Source organism: Syngnathus scovelli, chromosome 21 (genome assembly GCF_024217435.2).
Source record: "Syngnathus scovelli strain Florida chromosome 21, RoL_Ssco_1.2, whole genome shotgun sequence".
Taxonomy (NCBI): Eukaryota; Metazoa; Chordata; class Actinopteri; order Syngnathiformes; family Syngnathidae; genus Syngnathus; species Syngnathus scovelli.
The window spans coordinates 8,371,749-8,398,004 of record NC_090867.1 but is presented as its reverse complement, the minus strand read 5'-3'; the positions used below and the strand labels follow the sequence as shown (position 1 = coordinate 8,398,004).

The 26,256-nt window shown below is 48.8% G+C and overlaps 4 protein-coding genes across 7 annotated transcripts; 2 read left to right on the top strand and 2 right to left on the bottom strand.

Moving 5' to 3' along the window:
- Positions 1-136: 136 nt before the first annotated feature.
- ppm1bb (protein phosphatase, Mg2+/Mn2+ dependent, 1Bb) lies at positions 137-7,186 on the bottom strand. 2 transcript variants are annotated; one of them, XM_049758846.2, is made up of 6 exons: positions 6,784-7,184; positions 3,375-4,217; positions 3,188-3,305; positions 3,006-3,117; positions 2,881-2,938; positions 137-1,263 (listed from the first exon to the last, which is right to left on the bottom strand). In XM_049758846.2, exons 2-6 carry the CDS (start codon positions 4,203-4,205, stop codon positions 1,234-1,236), a joined length of 1,149 nt encoding a protein of 382 aa, XP_049614803.1. In that variant the 5' UTR covers positions 4,206-4,217; positions 6,784-7,184; the 3' UTR covers positions 137-1,233. The 2 variants fall into 2 exon arrangements, with proteins under 2 accessions (XP_049614803.1, XP_049614802.1); XM_049758845.2 differs by lacking the exon at positions 137-1,263 and adding an exon at positions 1,442-2,528 and having other exon boundaries at positions 6,784-7,186.
- Positions 7,187-9,715: 2,529 nt separating this feature from the next.
- Positions 9,716-19,283, bottom strand: mta3 (metastasis associated 1 family, member 3). 2 transcript variants are annotated; one of them, XM_049758937.2, is made up of 19 exons: positions 19,004-19,283; positions 17,858-17,925; positions 16,873-16,966; positions 16,000-16,126; positions 15,856-15,919; positions 15,635-15,776; positions 15,457-15,562; positions 15,289-15,388; positions 15,023-15,211; positions 14,850-14,924; positions 14,714-14,772; positions 14,432-14,550; positions 13,873-14,030; positions 13,376-13,595; positions 12,622-12,714; positions 12,393-12,557; positions 12,287-12,318; positions 11,986-12,101; positions 9,716-10,750 (listed from the first exon to the last, which is right to left on the bottom strand). In XM_049758937.2, the coding sequence occupies exons 1-19, from the start codon at positions 19,029-19,031 to the stop codon at positions 10,576-10,578; spliced, it is 2,130 nt and encodes a 709-aa protein (XP_049614894.1). In that variant the 5' UTR covers positions 19,032-19,283; the 3' UTR covers positions 9,716-10,575. The 2 variants fall into 2 exon arrangements, with proteins under 2 accessions (XP_049614894.1, XP_049614895.1); XM_049758938.2 differs by having other exon boundaries at positions 15,635-15,752.
- Positions 19,284-20,228: 945 nt separating this feature from the next.
- On the top strand, positions 20,229-23,315 carry kcng3 (potassium voltage-gated channel, subfamily G, member 3). Of its 2 annotated transcripts, none has more exons than XM_049758954.1 (2): positions 20,229-20,884; positions 21,612-23,315. In XM_049758954.1, exons 1-2 carry the CDS (start codon positions 20,256-20,258, stop codon positions 22,255-22,257), a joined length of 1,275 nt encoding a protein of 424 aa, XP_049614911.1. In that variant the 5' UTR covers positions 20,229-20,255; the 3' UTR covers positions 22,258-23,315. The 2 variants fall into 2 exon arrangements, with proteins under 2 accessions (XP_049614911.1, XP_049614912.1); XM_049758955.1 differs by having other exon boundaries at positions 21,582-23,315.
- A 365-nt stretch (positions 23,316-23,680) lies between these two features.
- cox7a2l (cytochrome c oxidase subunit 7A2 like) lies at positions 23,681-25,256 on the top strand. Its single transcript, XM_049758959.1, has 3 exons — positions 23,681-23,847; positions 24,518-24,652; positions 24,869-25,256. Exons 1-3 carry the CDS (start codon positions 23,779-23,781, stop codon positions 25,004-25,006), a joined length of 342 nt encoding a protein of 113 aa, XP_049614916.1. The 5' UTR covers positions 23,681-23,778; the 3' UTR covers positions 25,007-25,256.
- The last annotated feature ends 1,000 nt before the right edge of the window (positions 25,257-26,256 follow it).

Below are 26,256 nucleotides of genomic sequence, written 5' to 3'. Positions count from 1 at the left end.
AGAATGTAATTTGAGTGCAAAGTTCAAATTATTTTAGCTAAATCAGCATATTTTTTAACAGGGAGGGGGGGGGGGGGGGGTCATCATCAGACCTCCACCAAATGTCCTAGAACAATAAAAACATTTGATACTCCAATCACTGACCTCGCCTCATCACCTTTTATTTTTGGCAGCAGAAAAGGACATCCAGCAATTGGCTTATTTCCCCCCCTCTCGCGTTTTATTTCACATATAGACGCTTTTTCTGTAATCAAATGTTGAGTGCAAACAAACAAACAACAGCAATACAAACATGAGAACCAGAAACGAACTGGATTATTTTTAAAACGACCACTTCACTCACTCTACCAAGCGAGCACCTAAGGAACCTCATGGACAACAAGGGAAGGTGGGGGGGGGAATACAAAAAAAAAATTAATTTGGAGGGGAAAAAAAAAAAAACATGCCTCCATGTGCGCTAGTAAAGGGGGGGATAGGCAGGGTCGTAACCCCCCCTGCCGTTTCACCAACAATCAAAGTCCAACCAGTGATACTACACTCTAACACCCCTTTTTAGACAAGTTCCATCCTGCCCTTTCTTCTTGCCTGATCATCATCAGAGTGATGCCACACAAAGAAGAGTCAGAGTCCAGAAGCTGCTGGGGGTGGGGGGGGGGCGGAGTCAGTCCATGGCAATCTATAAATGACATGTCCTTGAACATCCTCATGCGGTGTGGCCTGCGTGGGTGGCGCAACACATTACAGTTCGTGCACGGGTGGAAGTGTTAATGCGTGTGCTTGGCGTGGAAGGGGACAAAAAGAGCCCCCCCGCCCCCCCAAAAAAAAAGTCCAGGAGAAGAATTGCGTACAGTCTGTATCCATAAACTTCTCTCAGCCATTCATCACACATACAGATGCACACGCAGGTGGTCCTCATGTCATTGTGATGTCAGGCGTTGACATTCGAGGAGAAAAAAAAAATGGTAAAAAAAAAAAAAAAATCTTTCTAACCATTACAATAAAATCTTGACAATTTCCCCTCTCGGTTTGAGGCAGTCTGCGTGTCATGTCGTCCCGCCGGCGCACACACACACAGACACATACATACAGACTTACGCACACACCCAAAGTCCAATTTAGGTGAAGAACATGGTGCTATGAGACCCCCCCTACTCCCCCTCCTGTTGCTGCTCCACCTCCACAAGGCAGATGCAATCGAGCACCGGGTGGAGCGGGCGCTGGCGGTCGCCACGGCTACCAGGGGTCTTCCGGCTCGCTGGCACACTGGGTGGAAAACAAGAGAAGAAAAAAAAGTGGTGAGTTAGCTTCAAGGGTCGCTTTAAATTGAGTTGCGGCACGTAAATGGTTCGGGGGCCTTTCGGAGCTTAGTGGCAGACGACCCGACAATGACTCACCTTGCCGAACATCACCGGGATGCCTTTCGGGACTTTAAAAAAAAAAAAAAGTCCCGCACACTTCGAATGCAAACTCCCGGATCAAGATGGTCGGCTTTGCAGTGGACACACAAAAGACATAGCGATGTACCTGAAATTGTTTTTATTGACCTTGTGAGACTGCTTTGACCCCGCGTAACTACACTCGCGCATACACACACACACACACACACACACACACACACACTCCTCGTATACATGCGTGTGACCTGAATCTGTGTGCATCTCACGAAAAATGAACGCTGTTGTTCAACGTGCCACGGATGGAGTTGTCGTTAACACTGAAACCTCAAAGTGGTGAATTTGAGCGGGGCGGTCAAAAAGCCCCCCAAAGCGAATCACAAACACACACATTCGAGACATTTTGCAGTTTACAAAAATAGCTTATAGACAAAAGAATCTCAGCAGCAGCATCGCTCACCTGTTCAAACACACACTTACGTCACAACTTAAGTAGAACCTTCCATACCAACACACACACACACAACAATGAGAAAGTGTTCCGAGTCTGAAAAGAAAGCGGTGGAGTGTGTTCGCGATGGCAGTTCTGATCGTCCTCGCTTAGACCTGTCCATTGTGACTAGGGTGTGGGAGAGGGTCAAAATGGCCGCCTGGCTGGGTGACAAGCGGGCAAGGGGCGGGGGGGCAGTTTGGAAAGTCAGCGCCAGGTGTTAAAAGGCGGACAAGACAGACGCTACACTGATTGAGAAGAACGACGTGACGGAGGAAAGGAGGAGGAGCGCTCTGTCAAGACGGGAGTCAAAAGGCGGGATCGGACTCGGGAGCGAGCGCGTCCTGGCAGGCGTCGGAGTCGGCGGCGGCGGGTGAGGGCGGGGGCGAGGGGGGAGAGGGAGGGGAGGCGGTTCGCTCCCGGTGGTCGTGGTCGTCGCCTCCGCCGTCGGTCATCGTGCGCTGGCCCGCTCCCTCGGGACGCAGCTGGTAGGTGGCCAGGGAGTCCTCCAGGACGGCGTGGTACTGCCCCCGGTGGTGCAGGCGGAACTGCCGCAGCGCCTCCAGCAGGTGAGCCGCCGGGCCACCGCCGCCGCCGCCGCCACCTTCTCCCTCCTCACTCTCCTCCTCTCCCCCCGCACGAGCCTGAGGTAACACGCCAGGGGATCAGACTCTGCCGGGGGTACACGCACATACACTATCCTGCCAAAAGACTGACTCAAGGACCCTCCGCCATATTTGCAATGAACGCACGGACACACAACACAAGCACACGTCCTCACCGAGACACTTAGGCACTCATTAGTCCCGCCCCCCACACAAACAGTAAAAACAAGCCTGCGAGCGATGTCTTCTTAAGTAGTGTGTAGGAATGAAGTGAATGTTTTGTGCTAAGTGCTAATTAGCTGCACGGTACAGAGCACAAGACGACAACACGCACGCAAGGCTGAAGATTTCTTTTTTTTTTTTTATAAAGAAGAAAGAAGTGCAGACTCACCCCCTCTTCTTCTTTGTGAGGGTTCAGCTTGTTGTACACTGCTTCGATCACGCTTCGTCTGCAAAACAGAAATTGCTTCAGAGCAAGGCAACGTTGACGTGACTTGTGATGGTGGCGTCACCCACTTGCTGGCCAGGCCTCCCCCCGGCGGAAGGTTGGGGATGTTCTCTGTGGCGATGCTCCTCAGCACGGACACCAGGTCGGGCGTTCCGGCCTCGCCGCAATTGGCCAGGAGCTCTGCAAGTAGAAGACAGGGTGAGTCTTCTCACGGTGGTTGAGCATCATAAAGAAGCGGCGGCGTGCTGACCCTCGACACGGGCCTCCAGATATTTGTCTAACTCCTCCTCTTTCTTGACAGCCTCCTCGGAGAGTTGGGGGGCGCCGGGCAAACACACCAGGACCACGCTCATGTTGTCTCTGCTCCCCTACGGGCGGGACAGACAACGAACACGTCAAGTCCCAAATGTTCCTGAAGCGAGTCTTCCAAAGCTCACCTTGTGCAGGCAGGTGTCCACCACCGAGTTGCACACCTTCTCCAGGTCCTCGCACACCAGAAGCCGCGAACGCACAAACTCGCAGAGCTCCTCGTTGGACATGACGTCCCAGATGCCGTCGCACGCCAGCACCACAAACTCGTCGCCCTGGGCCGCCCGCTCCAGCACGCAGACCTCGGGCTCGGGGCTCACCAGCTGCTCCGTGGGACCTTTGCCGTCCACGCATTTGTAGTCGTAGTCCCCCAGGGCCCGGGAAACGGCCAGGGAGCCGTTGACCCTCTGGATCATGACCGAGCCGCCGGCCTTCTGGATGCGCTCCTTCTCGCGGGGGTTGCAGGGCTTGTGGTCCTGCGTGGAGAAGCCCACCTTGTTGTCTCGGCTCAGCACGGCCCGCGAGTCTCCGCAGTTAATGAAGTAGAGGTGGCTGGGGCTGAGCAGCACGCACACCGCCGTGGAGCCGCTGCGGTCCAGGCCCTGCCGCAGGTCCGAGAAGCTGCGCATGTACTCGTCGATTTTCAGGAAGCCGGCGCGGATGCCGTCCTTCACGCCTTCCACCGAGCCGGGCCCCGAGCTGAACTCGGCGCCGCCCGACAAGATGTGCTCCAGCAGGTGGCCCGAGCAGTAGTTGGCCACGCGGGAACCGGCGTGGCCGTCGTAGACGGCGAAGAAGGACCAGTCGGTGAGTCCGTGGGGGAGGCCCACCACGGCCGTGTGGGCGTCCTCCATCTCCACCCGCCATCCCTGCATGGAGCTCAGGCCGTAGCGAAGGCCGTTGCCGTCGCCGTGGGCGCTGTGCTTCTCCGTCTTCGGCTTGTCCAGGAACGCACCCATGGCTGCCTACAGCTGCGGCGCAAACAGTGTGAAATTTAACACCACGACGTGTTAAGTTGAAAACATAGACACTCGAATCAGCCTTCTGTAAATCATCCGCTTGTTGTTTTGCTTTATTTTTTTCCAGTCACGCCAGCAGTTTGGCAGAACTTAAAGCGCTCCCTAAGTGATGAAGCACTTTTAACGACTTAACTCACGGAGAGCGAGCCAGAGTTCCTGATAATAAAAGACGAGCATCGCAGCTGGAGAGGGGGGATTACCCCGATTCTAGTACACACAGAGCCACGCGGGGTGGCTAATGCTATTAGCCAAGTTGGCTAGGAAACCTCGTGTCACGCCACAGCGTCAGCAGCCCGTTAAAAGTTCTACCTGGCAAGTTGGGGCAACGCGAGGGAATGCACTTTTCTTAATGATACCCAAAAGAATGGTTTATCATCTGACGTATTGATTCCCTCGCTGATGATTTCCCTCCCACGCGACACGGCGGGAACGTGCCCAAAAAAGGCCGCCACTACGACTGATTTCATTGGAATGTGTGCATGTGTGTGCGTGTGTGTGTATAAACACTATTAATACACCCAGCCGCTTTAGGTTTCACAGCCAGCCAGGGCGGGACAGTGGGCCACGACGCCATTGTGGAAAACAAATCTCCTCCCGAGCCGACGTCGGGAAGAACGCGAGCGCAGAAATCTGGTACGTTCGCACCGGCAGTGATTCCGGCTAAAAATAAGACAAACACGCAGCCGTCGCTTAGCAACCAGCCACCCTGCAGCGCAAACATCCAGGCTTAACTTCATTCAGCGACACCACCCCCCCACCACCACCTCCTGCTCCAACTACCGTGTTTCACACACATGCCCTGCAAGTGAGAAGAAGGAAGGGCCATTGCATCATCCTGTCTTTCAACGGAGACACACACAAGCGCTGTCAAAACAAACACGCTGCACATGCTAACACCATCAAGCCACCATTTGTGACCCGTGCCGTGACCCCGAATCAACCCCAAAACACGTCTGCCAAAAAACTGACTACCAAGAAGGAAGTAGAAGGTTGGATTGGCGGGGGGGGGGGGGGGGGGGGGGGGGGGGGGGGGGGGGTTATTACATAACGTCACGGGGAGTGTTGCTCTAAAGACGGGGCACGGTTAGCGGCGCCTTGAGGTGTGACTGCAAGCATTTTTTTGCTAACCAACTTGTTGCTCGCGCAGCCGCCAGAATGTGTCAACCGCACATCAAGACGCCCTTTTTGAGTCTTTTGTTTCCGAATCACGGCTTCCGTCCTGTGAGCGAGGTACGACGACGCACACGCCCGGGTGACATCACCTGTCCAGGACAAGAAAACCCATGGCATCATATAGCGATACTTTTACAAGAAATGGCTTTGTGCATATCGTACCTTTTCACGTCGCGCTTCAGCTTCTACGGTTATGTCAAGCGGATAAGGCCGGCGACAATACAGATGACATTTCATGGGTTTTCCCAAATATAGACACCCTAAAACCGGGTTGGGGGGCTTGCGATGTGTGTCATGCAGAATGTAACATGCTGCTAAATATATAAACAGAATATACGGCTGCGAGTTAGCAAATGACATGTGGTATTTAGGGTCGGGATGCGTGACGAGCTAACAATATCGGCTATTATTTGATGTTAGGGCTGTCCACCACCATTGTAAACAAATGATTCGCTCAATCAAAACGGTATAGATGATCAGCATCGGATTGGAACACCAATAATAAGCATATTCTATTTTGTTAATAAATGAGTTTTGTATTTAAATGCAATTAACATGTTCACAAAAAGTTGAAGAGGGGAAGCCACAGATTTACTGATTTATGTGTACGCCACATTTGTTTGGTACATTTCTGTGACGTTTTTATATGATCAGGGCTCATTCGCCTTGATTTCAACGTAAACAAAAGGCGTAAAACCAAAACATTGATGTCGAATAACTGAAGAACTGCTTTTATTTTTTTTAAATATACAAGGGAAGAGACAAATGGAAAAATACAATCACGTATTAAATCACAGTCGCAATATTGGGGGAGAGGGGCCAAAATGATTCTTTTTCACAGATATTCAGTGTGGAAGTTTCATCTCTGCACGGTTGCAACCCGGAGGCTAAGCTAACCTGCTCCCCATTGACAATGACTGCAAAAAACTGCTTGATTATCATTTCCCGCAGCCTTGGGGGTCATTGCCCCCCAGCAAAAAGAGCTTTGTCGCAAACTAAATAGCTCGCCTCCCCCCCCCCTTACGTCATCCCCACTGTTTTTATAATAAGCTTTTAATCGGAGCGGCCGCGGCTGTTTATGACGGCGACCGGTGATGAGTAACTTTGAAAACTTCGCGTTGACGCTAAAGGCTTTTCGGACTCTGCTAGGCCTTGGTGTGAAAACACAAACGTTTAACTACCTCCAAAGCGCGTTTGCGTGACAAAAGTAATTCAGAATGAAAGCAGAATTTACTCCAAAGGTCCCAATGTTGCTGCGCAAAGGCCTACTCAATAGTGACACTGCAAAGCTAATATGTTAGCACACGCACACACATATAGGCTGACTTAGCATGGGGCTACTTACGTTTGCCCGTCGCTCCGGGAGTCGGGATCCGATCGTTGCAGGATTGACGTCGTCGAAAAGCTGCTCTGCGGTGCAAACTCTGAGAGAATTTTCCTTATTTGATCGATGAGAGTTGAGGGAGGAGGAAAAAAAACAATAATTCGAGGTTGGCCTCAGATGAGCGGCGTTAAATCCTCTCTCGGTGGTTCTCTGCTTGGATGGCGTTGATTTTTACGCATGTTTGACGCCACTTCGATCCCACCTCAGCAATGAATATAAGAAAATGCAATTACAAACGGGGACGGAGAAGTGGGCAATATTATGCAACAGTGACAAATGCAGCACTTTCCTCCATTGAAAGGCCCACAAGCAGAGCTTTCCTTCGACTTTGGGTGCTGAAGAAGAGGAGGTGTTATTTTGGGTACGCGCTCGTCGATTGGTCCAAAAATCCCCGAGGCCTAGAAGTTAGCTAATTTGCTGTCTTCCGTGTCAATTAGCCAAATGCAACGCGCTCATTGGTCTATTAGCTGATGCGTCGCAACACGCTCGTTCATTACACCTTGTTGCACCGGCGAGGCGGAGTTCAAAACGAGCTCTTCAACGACGACGCTCCTAAGGGTGCAATTTGGAAATCAACCCTCAAAGATTAGTTTAAAAAAGACATAAAATGATCATATAACGTGTGTGAGTAGTTTTAGTGTGTTTAAAAAGTTTCTGAATCGATACACAGTGGAACACCGGAAGTAACTGATACTAAAATGAAGCGCCTTGCTTCCATGTTGAAAATGGCTGGAGTCATGCTTTTGACTTTTGCACCTTTTTGCACCTTTTTGCACAAGCGCTCCACAGTTTGCACATTGATCCCAACCTGCCTTATCATACACACATGCAATCACTGCTATGCACAATATTATGCCATGCCTTGCAAAAGATGTTTTAAGCAGTCCAGTGGTAGGCTAAAACTTTCTGTGCTTCAATTGAATTTCCAACCTCAATTCTAATATTTATGTATGAACATGTGTGTGTATGCGTGCGCGCGCATGTGGGCTTATCCGTTGTCATTTTATGTTCCTCGCGCAGGATTAGATTTGAGTCTTGTTAATGAAAAACTCATCAGATATCAGAACACGTCCCCAAGGAAGCAAGTGGGGTGATGAGACAGGTCAGATTAAGACCCACTTTTGTGTGCCAGTGTAAGCGTTTGTGCGAGTGTGTGTGCAAGTGTGTTACAGCCGAGTGGTATTTAATTTTCCAAGATGAGGGATTATCAGTGGCAGAATTTGATCATTCTACTCTGATCTCACTGGATGTTCAATCACAGCTTATCCTGAATATTAAAGTCTTGTTGTCTTGTTGTGTCCCCCTTTTTTCACCGGCATACACATACACACACCCTTCTCATCCGGTAAAGTGGCCCGCTGAAGATGGCGTGTCGTTGGGTTATCTACCAGAATGTGTGTGTGTGTCTTCAGGCCATCTCCAAAAGATGAAGAGTAAATTAAAAGTGTTATATGTAATCCGGAGCACTCCTAAAAATGTGACAGACAACACACCCTGCTGTTAAATACCCCCATGACCGGATTGGGGGGGGGGTCTGACAAGGCCCGCTGAGCTGCACTCTCATTTTCAGCCTGCTGCCGAGATCGGGGTCACGTCATTACTGCAATCTTCTGCTTGTTCATTCCCAGCTTTGCTAGGGCTTATAGCACACACACATACACAAACACACACGCGAAATAGAACAGCTGCAAAAAAGTGAACAAAAGTGACAAAAGGAGGCAAGAGGTCAAAGGGTTGTCCAAAAACACACAATGCAAAAGGAAAAGGACATTAAAAGTCAAAATATAAATATAGTCGGTGGAGTACCGTAAATAAGAGGACTTGTACTGCACACGTCGTTCTTCTCAGCGCTCACTTTCCTAAGAACCATGCTGCGGGGCACAAATACACGTACACGTAAGTCACTGAATCGAAACCCTTCAATTTGAGGGCTGGTGGAGGTTTTGAATTGCTCTGTCGCCCCCTCGTGGTTAAGGTTTGAAGCACACGTTTAAACTATTATAAATACAATATAATACATATTATATACTTATATTATATATATTATATTGTTAAGATAATATATCATATATATACTATATATATTACATTATTAACATAATTTATATTATATTTATAGTATATTTTATTTTACATTTTAGATTATAATTATATTTACGTTATGATTATATTGTATTGTATTTTTTATTTATCGTACATACATAATAAATTCTAGTATTAAATGATATAATATATTACATTTTTAATATAATTTATATTATATTTATATATATTTATGGTTTGAGCATGAGCTCATATATCATTGTTAGATTAAATATATTATACATAACATTTATTAAATTGTTAATATATAATATATATTATTTATATTATATTTTACATTTTAGATCATAGCTATGTTATAATTATATTATATTTATTACACTTGTATTAATGGTTGAAGCATGTACTTCAAACCAAAACCACAAGGGGGCGACAAACCAATACAAAACCTCCAAAAGCCCTCAAATTGAAGGGTTTCGGTTCAGTGTTTTACGGGTATGTGCATTTTTGGCCAGCAGTATGGCTATTCTATTCTATTCTATTCTATATAATTTATTTTATATTTTATTATTTCAAGTAGCTGCCATATCATAGGAAATCCTATTATCTGGCATGATGCCATTGCAGTCACTTTTCTAGTGGTGGTGGCTGATTGCAGTAGGTCACACCATTTTCTTCAGCAATCACATGTGGTGAAAGGTTACACTGACTTTTGGCTTCTCCCAAGCCGACTACCACCCCCCCACCACTGTTCTCTTTCTTTCCATGTTTCTCATTTGCACCTTAACTTGGGACTTTGACAGGAAAACTATATCAGGAACAGGGTCCAAGAGCCAAAAATACACCAAGAGAAGGTAAAGGAGTCTTGTTTTATTATGACCATCATTAGCATATTCAGAATTCAACACGTGACATATGTACGAGAAAACACAAACATTCTCAATGAAGAAATTACTGGACCCTCGTGGTCACCTGAAAGTCATGCCTGATTTTTTTTTTTTTTTTCCCTAAACAAAAGCTTAATTAATAAAGTAGACTGAGGCCTGCATTTCAGAGGCGACGCTCGATGGGATGGGGAAAAGGGGCGGGGCCCTCAAAAGTATCAATCAGGCCTGCTATGACGACATGACAGTTTTGCAAATTCACCGGAAAATAAAACTGGAATGGACAAATTTGAATTAAGGAAGGCGCGCCATGCTTGCGGCATTTCATGTGTAGCTCCCGAATGTTGTGATTAGGGGGGGGGAATGACCCCACCCAAAAAAGATTTGACTTTATTGTTTAAAAGTGCATTTCTCTACTTGAATTTAGATTTTTTTTATCGGAAGGATTCTACTGGGCTAGTAAGTCTGCGTCCTCCTCTTAAATGAAAAACTTTATACAAAGCAAGATCACGAGTCACAACACAAAATTTTCATATTCCCATTCCTAAAAAAAAAAAAGAAAAAACTACATCTGCCGTGTTGTTGCCATGACAAGGCACATACATATACACACACGCTCACCTACAATGATGAACCCTAACGTTTGATTAATTGGGGGGGGGGGGGGGTTGAATCATAGACGCCACAAGATGGCAGACAAATTAGTACTTGTAGCACCTCTACTCCAAATTGTCAAGGTGTCCCTAATAAATTGCACGTGTCTGTATTACATGGCGGCTCGCGGCTGTTGAGGACTAAACGGGTGGAGAGCGAAAGAAGGGGGTCTTCAGTCGTGGATGACGATGGGGCCTCGCATCCTCAAGCTGGGGTGCGGGTGCGGGGGGCCTAGGACCACCCCCTGCGGCAGGGGCGCCTGCGAGGCCCTCCGCAGGGCGATCTGCTCGCAGGGCTGCCGACACGCGTGCCGAAGCTGCGAACGCGACAGGAGCCGCCTGGCCCTCCTGCGGGAGGTGCAGCATGCACACGTGTCACTTAACAAGCATTAATTATCACGTATATATTTTAAATCAATTCTCCAATTTGCCAGATATTGAGATGTATTGATTCGGGGATATTGAACAAATATGGTTCCAGTTGGGGAAGCAAAACAAGTCACCAATTCCGCTTACCACATAAAGAAAAATCAGTGACCACTTAAGTGAGCAAATTGAAGAGCAGCCTGAAGTCATAGCTTCCATAAAGTTACCAAACACGGTTCCACTTGCGCTAAGTCGATGGGAAGTATAATTGTTATATTTTAAAGCTTGCGTCGTGCTCGCTCTCTTTCACTCTCACTCCCATCTCTCTCGGCTGTGCCTGGCGGCGTTGCTCACCACGCTGGGAGAGAATGAGAGAGAGGGAGAAAGAGATGGAGGAGAAAACCAAGACGGCGGTGTCGTTAGCGAGAGGCGGCCTTTTCTGCCATCGCAACCATTAACATGTATTACTTCCTCCGCGATACACACACACGCTCGCACACACACACACAAAGTGGTCCGTGTGAGCCCAGAAGCACTCGCTAATGTGCTAATGACATTTCCACTCAGGACCCGGGGACGTACGGCTCCTCGCCGGCCCATCTGCACCAGTTAGCGGCGCTAATTTGACCGGCGGCGGCGGCGCTCCGAGAGGCAGCCTGATATCATGACTCAATTAGACATCGTCTAAATGAAAGAACATCTTTCTCCCGCACATATATGCAATGAAGGGGAGCCCATTTGTGTCCGACGAGAACGTTCAGAACTTCCAGATTGGTAAATTTGGTAACGCAAGACGAACCGTGTTTGGTTATTGAAGTGGAATAATTTGTGAAGCTAATTGGAACCTTTGGTAAGAAACCAATTTGGTGCCAAAATGGAAGCCCTTTTGGTAAGAGGGGGAATTGCAGAGCCATTTTGGGATCACCTAAGAGGAAGAACATTTCAACACATCTGAGACGTTTGGTTTGAATAAAGAGTCGGATGGATTTGTCGTGGCGGTGCTTTCGAATTGCTTGCCTTTGTCATGTCTTCTTCCCTTGAGCGGTAGAACATTGCCTCTGTTTTTATTAGACAATTTGTTTTTTTCCCCCCACAGGACCTTCAGCAACGTTTGTCATTTCAATTCAATCATTCAAATGACGTGAAAATCTGGCGTGGCATTGGAACGCGATATGGTTTTAGACGGCGGGAGGGACGTTGGGTCACCTTTAGCTTACCTGGTCTCCCGGGTGACGAGGAAGAAGCTGTCGTCGGGGGCGTCGATCCAATTGGGGCGCCGCTTTCGGATCATCACGCCTCCGCGGGTGCTTCCTCCGCCGCTGCGGCCGTTATGCTGTCAAAAACACAAACCAATTATAATTTGCCGTAATGATGATAATTACGCAACTATACTTGGTAGCCTCGGCTCAGCGGAACCATTTCTGAAAATTAGATGATTTGAAATGGATTTGGTAACAGAAGCAAACTGGGTCACGTGATAAAGTTTGATACGACTCAACGGGATGCTTGCTGACTCACCAGTAAGGCGCCGCCCGTGGTTCCGGGATTCTCTGCAAACAAGAAATAGTAGTGAGAGAGCCGCATGACGCACTTGTGTCATTTCACTCTCATGGAGGCCGCCTACCCGAACGCCTGTCCTGCTCGGCTCCCCTGCTGTGGTGGTGGAAGCTGCGCTTTCCCAGCATGCCGTGGGGGCCGTGCGGGAGCGAGGAGAGCAGGCGGCGCGGCGGCGGGGTTTGCAGGCCGGCCGTGCGGTGCGAGCGCGGCGCCTGCGACGCCGGACGGGACTCTGCAACGACATTCAAATTAGCGGTTCGGCACCGTGACAACACCTCGGGTCGGCTTGGACTTACCGAGAAACTGCACCACGCTGGTCAGAGTGCTGCGCTGCGCCGCTCGGATTTTGGGGAGGCGGGTCCCGTGACCTTCAGACACCCTTGAGACATCTACGCACAGACATTTAGAGGATTTACATATCATTGGAAAGTTGAGAGGAAAGACAAAATGGATGATGATGTCACTTACACTCGACACAGACATGAGGGCGTGGTGATGGCGCAACGATCCATGCGGCGAGGTGGGAGAGGGGGTTTGTGTCTTTGCGGCGAGCAATCAATCAGTCGATGGACGAGTAACGCACACGTGACACACGAAAGCACACAAGGACTCGGAGGAGATGCTTTCACTGTCGAACTTTATTTGGACGTCCGCGACATCGACGAGGAGGTAGATGGCGATGGAGGGGGTGACGAGGATCCATTGATTGATCGGTGGCAATGGAGTGATGATGTCATGGGCTGAGCGGGAGGAAGGGAGGGGGCGTTCTATTTCAGGGGCAACGACAGTTTGGCTTTGTATCAAAACTAAACATCTAGTCCTTCGAGTGACTCCGAAAAGAATATGAGTGAAACTCAAGCGTGATGAGGACAGGCCGTCTTTATTGGAAATGAGGGGGGTAGAAAACAGGAACGGGAGAATACAAAAACAACCCCAAACATGAGAATGATAAAAAGGAGAGACAGGCGGAGGGGTGCTGATGAGGGGGGCGGGGCGGGGGGGTGAGAATGTGTGCGTGTCCACGTTAGGAGGAATTGAAGGCGCTCTTACACTCTGCCTTTATGGCGCCGCAGTTAATGGGGACAAAGGGGCGGCGCGCGGCGCGGCGCAGCCTGATGACGTCGCGGCACATGTGGCGCGCCAGCTTGGTCAGGCGGGTGGCCTGGAGCAGGAAGGCCTGCTTGGTCTTCATGGAAGACTTGGGGCTGCCGCTGTTGCGCATGGGAATGTGGTTGGACTGGCGCGGGGCGTGACTCCGCGACCGCGGCTCCTGGGGATCAGGCGACAAAGATAAGAAGACCCAAAAAAGGGGCCAAAACGGAAAGCTGCCATTAGGTACCTGAAGGGAACCATACTTAAGCAAAGATGGAGAAGCAAGTCAAAGTAATCCCGCCACCCCAACTAGCGCTATTCCTCGCTTTGAGCGTCCGACATGTGAGAGGTTTGCAAGTCGCTGAATAATTAATGTGGACGCCTGCCACAATAAATCACACAGTGTAGCTTCAACATGCACAAACATGTCCTCGGGAGCGAGCGGCGGGACTCACGTTGGCGGCCGGGCTGGGGGACGTCCTCTCTTCGGGCGCCTCGGCTCGGCTGGGCATCTTTAACCCGCCGTACTTCTTCCAGTACATCCAGCAGGACACGCACAGGCGGCACTGCATGTTGGGGGGCCCCCACGAGTACCACTGGGCCGACTGCATGGCTGTGGGAACGCACAGAAGTAGCTTATTGATCACCGGCAACATCCCCCCCCCCCCCAAGGACCTCATCTACTCGCCAACAACCGCAAGCCGGTAGAACTCCATTGTAATAATGACAAAATCAATACGGCAGTAGATTTTCATTGTCCATTTTCTGGAGCGCTTGGTGTGGACAAATGTGTCGATACGAGCCCGCTAATCAAATCGATTACGAGATCTGACTCGACCCGCTTTTGGATAAATTTGTACGAGCGCGGAACGATTGTTGCGCATAAACATAATCCGCTTGAGTCAACATCCACCAATCACTGGTGCCGCTCGCAATGAGCGACAAGTCGAGATGAGATGGCCTGGTGAGTTCATACTTTCCGACTTTCATTTATCCCGTTTAACGCAAACTTACTGTAGCAGCTCTCGCAGGCTCGGCCACCGCCGGCCGCGTGGAAGGCTCCGGGCCCCGCGCCGTTCACGGTCGCCATCTTGCCATTGGTCAGCGAGATCTGGTTGGGGTTGGGCTTATTACTGTCAAGAAAAAAGAAAAAAATGTGAGTACGTGTGGGGAGGGTGGCGGTTAGACTCGAGCCGTGCATTCAATCAAAAGCGTTCAATTATGCATGAATGTTTCCGTCTGGCAGCGGCGACGACGGGAACACTAATGATCCTGTCGTCGTTACGCGGAACTTACTATGTTGGAATATAAACTTGCTTCAGCTTGCTCTCGGCCTCGGCCGCCTTCAGCCTCTTCTGCAATCACGCACGCGCACAAGATGTTGAGGAGACGAACGGGCATAAAAAAAAAAGCCTTTTTGCTCGTTCCTCACCTGTTGCACGTATCTGTCCGTGGTCTTCCACATGTAGTAGTACTCTATGATGCTGGTCAGAGACTTCCAGGGAAGCTTGAGAGGTGAGGGAGGGTGCGGGAGACGAGACAAACGAATGATATTAATTTCTCATGAAAAAAAGATCATAATCAATCAATTAACGAGCCACTTACGAAGTCTTGTCGGATGTCGTTGAAGTCCTTGCCGTACTTCTCCAGCGCCTCCTCGAACATGGCCGCTTCCGAGGCGCTCCACTCCTCCATCTCGTCCCGGCAGAGCACGGGGCCGCCGGCCGGCACCAGCACGCTCAGCGCGCTGGACAGGTTGTAGTTGTGCGCGTGCAGCGTGTCCATGGCGTGGAACTGAAAGAGCAACAACGGCCAGCCGCTGTTACGGAACACGGCAACCCAAGCGACGGGTTCCGTCGTGCGCGACTCACCAGTGTGATGTCGCGTGACGCCGCCGCCGCGCTCATGTGTAAACTTGGCTGTCGGACCGAACTGCTGCAGTCCAGCGCCCGGGCGAAGGTGCCGACCGCCCTGCAAACGGAACACCGACAAAGCCGTTTGATATCTCCGCAGAAACGGAAGGCGAGCTCTCATCTTACCTCGCCACCACCAGAAACTGCTCGATCTGTTTGTTGCTGAGCGGACACTCCGGGTCCCAAAGTTTCTCCTCCAGTTTGGCCTGGTCCCTGTCGTCAGCTAGACCCGCTGAACACACAACCGGCATTTCCTCATTTTCCTTTCAAGACGAGCCAAAAGATTTGCCGCGAATCAAACAACCTTCTGGAAGCATTTCCGGAACGTCGGCCTGGAAGCGCGGCCCCACTCGGATCTCGCCTTTGTCAGCCAGCAGGGTCTTCTGCGTGGGGTCGTACACCAGCGAGTAGAAGAAGGTGTCCTGTTGGGAGGGGCGAGAAGACGGCTTCGGTTGCGTTTGCGATGTAATACCGTCAGCATGAGAACAAGAAGGTTCGACAACGGTGTTGCAAAAGTCTACACACCTCCTTGTCGAGGTAGGAAAGAACCGCTTCGGTCTCATTCAATAACGCCACGCTGCACTTCCCCCTAAAGGCAGGAGAGCATTCGAAACAGGAAGTGAGCCGTGACTGTTCGAGCGAGCTCCGTTGGCGGGCGTGGGCTAGTACCGGATGTGCGTGGCGGGTAAGCTCTCGTACTGCCGCGAGAGGAAGAGTTCTCTGTGGCGAAGCTGGTGCTTCTGTTTGTCTGTGAGCTCCGTCTCTGTGGGGTTCTCCTTCTCCTCCTCCAGCTCCTCTGCAAAGACACAAACACAACAAGAGTGAAGACGACATTTCAAGGAACGAGATTGGGAGTCATTTTCACAACAGCCGCTTCAGTTTGGTCGCAGCAAAGTCTGATGTCGCCATGGCGACTCTCAATCATCTACTCGAGTTGCAGATGATCTTGTTGGACCATCTCGCTGGAGTAGCTCTTGTCTGTAAACGCCTGCGTTTACTTTTCTCATCTTTTTAAGTCTCAATGTTGCGTCGAAGCTACGCTACTTTATTGCCGGCGGCACGTCGCAACCATTCCACGCTTTTTTTTTGCCCTGTTGTCAAATCAACCCTGGAGCGAAGTAAGTGGCTTCATGAGGAGGAGGAGAAGCAGCAGGACGGCATCTGCTGGTTTTAAAAGTCCATTAGCGACGTAGCACAAAATAGGGGGCCCTCGTGCATAGCGTCACGCCGTCTTTCTGTGCGTACAAAAGGTTGCGTTAGCTCCCTCGCGTCACGTGCCGTGAATTCATGATGGGAGGGGCGAGCGCCCACGGGCTGGATGGCTGTCATGTAATTGCTGCCTTTGACATTCATCAACGAGGTACGAGGCAGTCATGTTTAGTCACAACCTTGCTCGTTCGTGTGCAGCTGTCATCACGCGGGAGACGTTTTGCTTTTGAAAAAGCAGCCACAAAAACGGCGGCCTTGAATATTGGCGGGTTTTGCACGCGGCGGCCATCTTTTCTTTAAGGCTATGAAAAATGCCCGGGTTGAATGACTTACTTGCATGTTTGTCCGCTAGTTGAATGAGACTGTGCGAGATGTCCCTCCTCCTGTAGAAGCACACCACCTTGGCCTCCACGTTGCCGCTGGCTGTCTGAGGAGGACACACGGGAGGAAAAATAAAAAAAAACAAGCGTCAAACTAGCAATGCGGCCATCATACGACAAGCGTCTTAATTTCCCCGGAGAACCGCTCGCCTTTGTGTCCGCGTCAAAGCGGCGATGACAAGCCGACCGGGAGCGCTGATGGCAGTCATCATTGATTGATTGTCTGGCTGTATAATTAGGCCGACGGCATTCAAGAACTATAATCATGAAGCAAATTGGATGAAAGTTTGCATGCCGACGTAACCGATATACGCCGCGTAACTTTTTGCCGTCCATCTGTTGGTGTCTCATCAACGACAGCGGGACACTAAGGTACTTCGCAAATGATGTTGTCTTTCGGACAAATAAAGAACACGGGGCTCTTCATTCAATTTCGCTTCCGAGCTTTATTCGTAGCCAAGAACAGAAGGGACTATAAAAGTGCCCTCTATTAGTACAACTGAATAAACATGAGGTTGCTACGCTACATTGCAAACGGCAGGTTCGCAAATGCGTCATGGCGGCGGGGGGATTGAGTCAGATAGCCTCAGATCGGAATCAGGTGTGTAATTTGATCAATTTGATGTCTGCCAAACAGACAGATGGGATACAGTTTGACGTCAGCAGAATACACGATCCGTGACGTTTGCACGAGAAGCATCCGGACAAACAAAAATTGCATTCCTCGGTTGTTGTCAAGCAAAGGAGCTCTGAAAATTTCAGACCATCATAAACCAAATTGGTGGTTAGAAAGCAGCACTCCTCTGGATCTTCCGCTACCAAACTAAATGACATCACGCTCATTATAACATCCATTAAGACCAATCTCTCAAAACACCTTCTGACCCGTGAACGTTCCCCTCGGGAACTCAAACGAAAAGAATGAGAGCTTAAAATACCTTGTTGAGCTCTTCTATCCGGCGGATCAGGTAAGGGTTACTGGAGGAGTTCTCAAAAAAGACGTAATCTGCAAGGGTAGAACACAAAGAGCCTTGAGATGAATTGACTGCACGTCCAAAACAAACTACTTCTAAATAGGTGCTTAGCACTTCCTCAATGAAACTTGACCTGCACGTGCAGTCAAATAAAAACTTTTATATTGTACCTATGCAACCAGTATTGATTATGGATGTCCATCTTAATGGTCTCTTGCTCAAGGGTGATGTGGCCAAGACTTGTCACTTGTGCAGAAACGTCATATTCACTAATAAGACATGCATTGGAATAGTGCGTCCATTTGTTTTAGGAGGGAGTGCAATGAGAGGAGTGGCAGTTGAATTTGGAATGAATACGGAAATGGCGACGTGAGGAAAGGTGTTCATCAAGGCCTGACGCCTTGAAGCGAGACAATCGCTTGATGATGCATTCCAGTGGGCATGCTAACGACTAGCCGAGGAGGCTAAGTCAATTTGGCCCAATGAATTAATTGCACCAGCGGCCAGTAAGCCCGGCCGTGGGTGTGGGTGGCTGCACGGCGAGGCGGTGGAGTGGACCACAACGCCTGTGGACCACAACCCCCGTGTACCACGTTGCATTCTCGGGATTGGTGTGCGGAAAGAAAAAATGAGCGACGTCCTCCGCGGCGCTAACGTTAGCTAAATAACGACTCGCCACTAAATGGCTGCGTGCCAACGGAGGCAAATACAAAGGCAGTCCCTCAAGCACGTTCTGCTCCCAAATCACATTTAGCACCCATTGAAAGTATTGCAAGCTTAGCGCCACCGCGTTTTAACGTTTTAAATAAACAAATGAGCAATATCGAATGTGCCATAAAAAATGTTTACATTGCATGCTAAGCTAGCTGGGGGCTAACGGTGGCCAACGCGAGGCCTGACCCATTTTGGAGCCCAAATATTTAGAATTCTCTTCCTGCTCGCATCACGTCTACTCCGGGGTGGGCAAAAGCTCACAACCGGCTATCGGACGAGAGCGGAGCCGGGTATCGGCGATGAGGTAGCCCTGCTCGGCTAAAAAAACATAAAATACAATAATATACGGCTTTGTACAGTTTTGCTACAAGAAAAGATTCACATTGACGTACATACCTCCGACCCGGTACATGTTGGCCGCCATTTCTGCCCTCCCGGAGTGTTAGCGTAAAACATCCACTAAGAAAACATAAGAATAAATTAATAAGAACTATATATCTAGAAAAAGAGATTCCGGATGTGTGCAGCCGATCGGGGGGGAGATTATTTCACGGGTGTGTTGTTTTTTTTGTTTTTTGTTTTTTTTTGTTTTGTCAATAGAACCCCCCCGACTGGTGTTCACACAGTAGCTCTTCACAATACAGTCGCAACCCGAAAAAAAAACCCCGATGACGTCAGAGGTAGCACGCACGCGCATTTACACGCGTACGCGCACAAACAGCATGCCATAGTAATACCAGTAACAACAATTTTAAATATAACCCAAGTGGTGGGGTGGTTTTGTTTTGTATAACGTACCTGAAAAGATGCTGAGTTGTCAAACTTTTGCTCACCACGTAAAAAAAAAATAATTGGCTCTTTTAAAAAGTGTGCACCCGTAGCCCAAATAGTCCAAAATGACTGCTAACCTCTAACCCCAAAATGTTAACCTCGGGCTAAATAGTAAAATGTTTCTCAAAGCTTTATAGCACATTAAGCCGAAACCCGCAACAGTGTAATGATCTAAGACACCTATTGAACCATTGGACAACCCTTTATTTTCGTGGTTTAAAAAAAAAAAAAAAAAAAAAAAAACTAATTTAATCTGCATAAATTACCATACTGTCAAATTCAACTCAGCAAAGAGAGCTGTGCATTGTTTATGCAAAAAAAAACAGGTTTGCAGTAGCTAAATATGCTCAATTTAATGCAAACATTACAAAAAGATGGGCTAACAATTGATGTCCAAACACAAACAGAGAAGCAACACATGTAGACAAACACTTAAAATATTCACAGGCATATAATGGGCATTAATTCTGTTGGGCAAATAGGATTTGAGAATAAGTGTTTTGTGAAGAGCGTGCAAAGACACAATTCACACCCATTATGGTCTGTGTGAGACTTTCAAAGACGCCATTGGCTCTCTCCCGGTTTGGGTGGAGAGAGAGGGAGAGGGGATCCTCTCCAGGGCTGCGGGGAGAGGAGGGCAGAGCAGCAGGGAGCAACAACAATACCGGTCGACCACCGACTTCACTCCAACTCACTCGGATCCCAACCACGCCCCGGGGAGGCAGGGCAGGCGCAGCATCAATACGCGTGAAGCTCGTCAGGTGTCCCAGCTTCCACCATGGAAGCAGCAACGAGTCGCTGAAGGAAGGAGGGAGCCATGAAGTTCGGAAAGAGCATCTGCGTGCTGAACGTCGGGGGGACCCGCTACGCCTTCACCCGCGACGTGATCCGGGATTTCCCCCTGACTCGTGTCAGCCGCCTCCATGCGTGCGCCACCGAGAAGGAAGTCCTGGAGCTGTGCGACGACTACGACCGCGAGCGCAACGAGTTTTTCTTCGACCGCCACGCGCAGGCTTTCGTCTTCATCATGCTCTACGTGCGCTCCGGTAAACTGCGCTTCGTCCCCGGCGTTTGCGAGCTCTCCTTCTACACCGAGATGCTCTACTGGGGACTAGAGAGCGCGCACTTGGATTCCTGCTGCCAGAAGCGTCTGGACGAGCGGCTTTCCGAAGTCGGGCTCTCCGAGGTCGGACTCTTCCAGGATGGGGATGCAATGGAGGAGTGCCAGAGTCCGGGGGCAGACCCGGTGGAGGCGATGGAGCTCACCTGGCGCGCCAAGTGGCTGGAGAGGGCGCGTCGTGCGTTCGAGGAGCCCAACTCGTCGCTCGGGGCGCAGGTGCTGGCCAGCGTGTCCGTCGTCTTTGTCATCGTGTCCATGGTCATGCTGTGCGCCAGTACACTGCCCGATTGGGACACTGCCAAAAAGAACACCGTGGAGGAGCACAGGTAATTTGGAAGCCCTATAGATGAGAAAATTCAGACCAGTGTTTCCTCCCTTTCATTATGTTGATCCTTAAATTTCACATAAGCAGTTACATGCTAACAGCAAATATGTAAAAGTTAAATAGAACTAAAACTGCAGCCGGTCATTCTTTTGGTAACCACAAGAGGGAGCCCTTAAAGCTAAAAAGTCTCATGCCAGATGCCCAAAATGAAACAGAAAGCTGCACAAGTACCAATTCAGGCTGTTTTTCAGTCCAGTCATAAAATGGAAGTGTATTTGCTGTGTTGTGCAAAATGAATTCCAAACAAACATTGATTGGTTGTTAGACAAACTGAAATAGACTGAAGGCTTTGCCCCCTTAATGGATAGCCAAACTTTTTCCTCCCACGAATAAATGTTCTTCATAATTTTAGTAAAACGTCACTCTGTGATTGCCGTCTGTGATGCCGGTTGGCCTAATTGTGTTTGCCTGTGTGCTTGCGCTGGGCATAATTCACTTGTAATTGCCGTTCTAATCAATGGAGTAATTACGCGCCTGGGAAGGTGTCACCCCTCTCCCCCTCGCCCCCCTTTCCATACCTAGCTCCCTGGAATCCCACTGTGGCCAAATCTTGGTAATTTTCACATCTTTCATCTCGGTGGGACGTCGGTTCTCTTCCTGCTATTAGCCGGCAGACTGATTGTCTCAACGGCGTGGAGGATAATGCGCCTCCGGTTTCCTGTTTGCAGGATCGTGGAGGCCGTCTGCATCGGCTGGTTCACGGCCGAGTGCGTCCTGCGCTTCTTGGTGGCCCGGGACAAGTGGGACTTCCTCCGGCGGCCGCTCAACATCATCGACGTGGTGGCCATCACGCCCTATTACGTCACCATGGCGATGGCCCGGGCTGGGATGCCGGGCGCCGGGCTGGGGGTGGCTGGCGTGTTCCTGCGCGTGCTGCGTATGATGCGAGTCTTCTGGCTCATGAAGCTGGCCCGCCACTTCCTGGGTCTGCAGACGCTGGGGCTGACGCTGCGCCGCTGCTACCGGGAGATGGTGATGCTGATGGTGTTTGTGTGCGTCGCCATGGCGATCTACAGCGCCTTGGCACAGCTGCTGGAGCACGGCTTGGATTTGGGCGCCCGCAACCCGGACTACGCCAGCATCCCCGCCGCCGCCTGGTGGGTCATCATCTCCATGACAACGGTGGGCTACGGGGACGTGTACCCCATCACCGTCGGGGGCCGGGTGCTCGGGGGGATGTGCGTGGTGAGCGGCATCGTCCTCCTGGCGTTACCCATCACTTTCATCTATCACAGTTTTGTGCAGTGCTACCACGAACTCAGACTACGCTCGGCCAGGTACGCTCGCAGCCTCTCGGTGGAAATGCTGCAGTGAACATTTCACGGATGCCCGATTCATTTGAAATCAACCGGATGAACGTTCACGGCATGCAAATGAACAACAATGTCATTTTGTGCAACAAAGCAAATCTGAATTTCACATACAAGCTTTGAAAAATGCACTTATATTAGTCGGCGGAAATTGAAAGAGGTTTCTGGCTAAAGTCTGGTTTCAAATGGCCTCCCATAGTGCGAGCGCACTCCCTTGGAAGCACACAAATCATTATTTATTAAACACCAGACCATTCCGGTTGTCCCTGCGGATGGTTGTTTACACGGAGTTGCCGTGGTTACACGTATGTGTTCCTTCTAGCCTTCAGCCCTTCCACTTTGTCAGGGGCTTTGCACAAGAGCGATGTATGACCTAGATGCATTTAGCATGTACTGAGGGAGGCACACACAAAAACAGGACACAAAGAAATAGGGAGACCGAAATCGCCAATTGCAAATTGTGACGCGACAAAAGAATAAATAGATGGTGTGTGTGTTTATTTTCCCTTTGTGAGCCAATATGAGTGAGTGGGGTGTTGTATTTTCATCTCCACGGCAACCTCATTTTAAGCACACCAATCACAGAGGGCGTTGATTTGTTTGTGTTTGCTCAAAAATAGGCCACACATACACACACACACACACACACTACAATTGTAACACAAGAGGAAAAAAAATGACATCACATGCACAACAACGAAGGTTGTGACGTTCCATGAATCATGCCGGCGGCTTAATGAAGAGCATCATATGCTCCCAAATAAAACAATCCAACACCTCACACCCACACAGCAGTCTCCTGCCACCCCGTTGCCATCAATCAAAGATCAGGCTGGAGTTCATCTCTTTGTATTTAAGTGTTCATTTTTCTTGCCATGTCGATATTCTTTTCGTGTCTGTATTTTTCAATATGCTTTTCAAGTAGCATAAATGTGACTAAAGAGTATAATCGGTACTTTATTTTGATATTGACTGAGCAATTAATAGCTACACGATAAACACTTTTTTGGCCATTTGTGATGTATTGAGTGGTTTTCTAAGAATAAAAGCCATTGCAAATAATTGTGCTGTGGTCTGCACTTATTGGAAATTGCACCTTCAAGAGCAAAATTGGCTACAACTACAAGACAAGCAAAAGAGTTTGGTCCAGATGATGCATGTTGAGTGCTGCTATTTTATTACATTTTTGTATAATAATAGCATTTAATGGTTTTATGCATATTATATATTTAGATAAATATATTTTCATTGGACGATTAATAGGCGAATGACTCCACAATATATTTATATATTTTTCTAACTATACTAACCAATTCTAAATTGAATCAATATTTTTAAACTATAAAAACTAATCCTAAATTGATTCAATATTTTTATTTTTTGCCGGCCCTCCAATGAGAAAGGCAGGACGGAGTCAGCTGACTATGACGTCATTTTCCCTCGACGCCTGAAGCAGGAAGCCCCTTTCGCCGGCTGGTTGTGTCGTCACCAGTGTGTCCGAGTGTTATTTTCCCCCACGATCAAAATGTACTACAAATTCAGCGGCATTACACAGAAGCTGGCGGGGTCTTCGTCGACGGCCTACGCCCCCCAGGTGAGATTTAAAATTGGTGCAAGACTCAAAAGAAGGACGGTCACTGTTGCGGTGACCTTCATGGCGCCGTGCTCGCTTGCTTCCATGCTTGCGTAAAATGCAACTTCGTCTCCCATCCACCCTGTATATTAACTAAAAGGAAATTAATACGCGTTGAATTTGGGTGAAATAGCACAATTAACTTTATATTTGAGCCCTTTAGGATGCATTAAAAAATTCAGCCCGAGGCAACATATGGTAAATCCAACAAGGAGGAATTACAGTGTATGCAAAATGTACTTATTATTACAGATACTTCAGTAAGCTTGAGGAACCAAATCCTCGTGTATTTGGGGGCGTGGTTTCTTGCAATGAACATATTTGGACTATTTTTTAAATTGCATGTTGCACAGTAGTTCGAATAACTCCACATATCAAGAAGTAAGCACTCAAACTTGAGGTGGGAAATAGTAAATCACGTTTCCACAGGTTAGCTGGAGGTCTGTGAAGTTGTTGCATCTTAGCACCTTCATCATGGTGTTCTCGCACAGTGTAATTATCACCTTTGCCAGGCAGGTCATGCGATGTTATTTCAGGCGCACAAATGCCAGCACTTGGCTTGGATCACGTGGCCTGAATTCCATATAGATAGACATTTTTGCTGGCTTACTGTTTTTTATTCATTGTACAGGGTTTGAGGCCAGGAGCACCAGCCGAATCATCATCCCTGATTTTTGCCACACCCACCAAAGTGGTGTCAGAAGCAAAACCGGTGGTGGAATACTTGGGGGCCAACAAGGTGCCCGACCTTCAGAGAATATTCCAGGTAATGTTCTTTTCAAAAAGCAACACATTTCGGTACACTTTTCCCTTCGATTTGGCCTTGGCGAATCAATCACCAGCTCACCGCCGGGAGGAACGGAACGGCACGGCGCGATCAATAACGCAAGAGTAATTAGCGTATTGATGTTTTACTAATTGCAGCAACTATCTTTTATTCAAGCCAAGAAACTTTTCGGGTTCTTTTCTTTTTGTATTTTAGAAATCGGATGGCATCCCCATTCACCTGAAGCGCGGCGTCCCTGACCGGCTGCTGTACCGCACCACCATGGCCCTAACCGTAGGGGGCGCTCTCTATTGCCTGGTGGCACTCTACATGGCCGCCCAGCCCAGAAAGTGACCCCCGCCACCCAACCTAATCTTCACTTGACACTTTTTCGCCATCTAGTTCATCCGGAGACTCGGTTCCGCGTGGTCTGCTACTTGGTGGAAACGGCGCTTGTGACATGTCAACCCAACAATGAGCCTCCATTTTCCCCATCTCTTGGAAATGTCAAAAATTTATCTTGCACAAACAAAACAATGTCGCATTTTCTTTTGTACAAAAAAGGATATTCAATTGAATAAATTTGAAGGGGATTGTTTCCTTATGTGTCATATGGTTCATTCCTATTTGGGCACATTTATGTTTTTTTGTGCAGCCTGTCGAGCAGGATACCGAAATAATCGCTTTACTTCTCTCTCCCGCTCGCTCTCATCGACAAGTTTAAAGCAGGCTCTCAGCCATGATGCGCTCGTATTGATCTTCTGGCGAGGTCACGTGACGCAGCTTTAAAACAACAGGTGGTCTCCGCTGTAGCAGCTTAGTCCTCTGTAAACACGGCCTGCTCGCCTCACGTCATGCAAATGTCACTTTTTTATTCATCTACTTTGTCTATTCCTCCGCTTTGCTTCCAGCAGAAATTTAATTATTATGGACAAACAACACGTAAGCAGCCATGATCTCAGGACAAAGGTTAAGTTGAATCAATGCATGTTTCGTACCAGGGCAGGAAGTGAGCCAGAAGACGCCAAGCGAGGTTACGCTTCCCATTTGCCCATCCTCCATTTGAAAAAGATGTCGTCTCACACTCCCTGCTGTCTTGTCTCACCCCTCCACCCCCCTTCTCCCATGTTTGCTTCCTGCGTGCACTCGCCGTGCTTCATTAACAGTTGGAGTGTCGTGTTACCGCACGGCAAACATGTTGTCATGCAGCTCTCCTGGCGAGCATAACAAAAGGAGCCATTGTTACCACAAAACAAGACTGCTCAAGTGGGCTGTGATAATGCAAGAGGGCGAATCAAGAAGATTGAGGCTCTTAGATGGTAGGTTGATTATTTGGAAATGGCCGCTTTAGAAAAAGTGGCAGACTTGGCATCGCAATACTTTTTGGTGATTCCACTCCTGATAGACTTGACTACCAAATTTGCTGGATTTTCAAATTTTGAAGACTGCCCACATAATAATCCTAAAATGTCTAATTCAAACTAAAATGGCAGACTTCCTTTATTTTTTTGCACCTGGGTTCTTGAGACTTTTCATGTCCACCGAATTTAATTATCCAAAGTAAAACTGAATTCACCAGACTCACGTTTGGTATTAAAAGAAGA

Coding starts and splice junctions, on each gene's coding strand:
- ppm1bb (XM_049758845.2), bottom strand. CDS start 4,205: ATGGGTGCGTTCCTGGACAAGCCGAAGACGGAGAAGCACAGCGCCCAC. Junction 3,306..3,374: donor TGGACACCTGCCTGCACAAG/GTGAGCTTTGGA, acceptor TCCCGCCCGTAG/GGGAGCAGAGACAACATGAG. Junction 3,118..3,187: donor TCTGGAGGCCCGTGTCGAGG/GTCAGCACGCCG, acceptor TTCTACTTGCAG/AGCTCCTGGCCAATTGCGGC.
- mta3 (XM_049758937.2), bottom strand. CDS start 19,031: ATGGCGGCCAACATGTACCGGGTCGGAG. Junction 15,777..15,855: donor TTTCCTACCTCGACAAGGAG/GTGTGTAGACTT, acceptor ACGCAACCGAAG/CCGTCTTCTCGCCCCTCCCA. Junction 15,212..15,288: donor CGTCACGCGACATCACACTG/GTGAGTCGCGCA, acceptor TTGCTCTTTCAG/TTCCACGCCATGGACACGCT.
- kcng3 (XM_049758955.1), top strand. CDS start 20,256: ATGAAGTTCGGAAAGAGCATCTGCGTGCTGAACGTCGGGGGGACCCGC. Junction 20,885..21,581: donor AACACCGTGGAGGAGCACAG/GTAATTTGGAAG, acceptor AACGGCGTGGAG/GATAATGCGCCTCCGGTTTC.
- cox7a2l (XM_049758959.1), top strand. CDS start 23,779: ATGTACTACAAATTCAGCGGCATTACACAGAAGCTGGCGGGGTCTTCG. Junction 23,848..24,517: donor CGACGGCCTACGCCCCCCAG/GTGAGATTTAAA, acceptor TTCATTGTACAG/GGTTTGAGGCCAGGAGCACC. Junction 24,653..24,868: donor ACCTTCAGAGAATATTCCAG/GTAATGTTCTTT, acceptor TTTGTATTTTAG/AAATCGGATGGCATCCCCAT.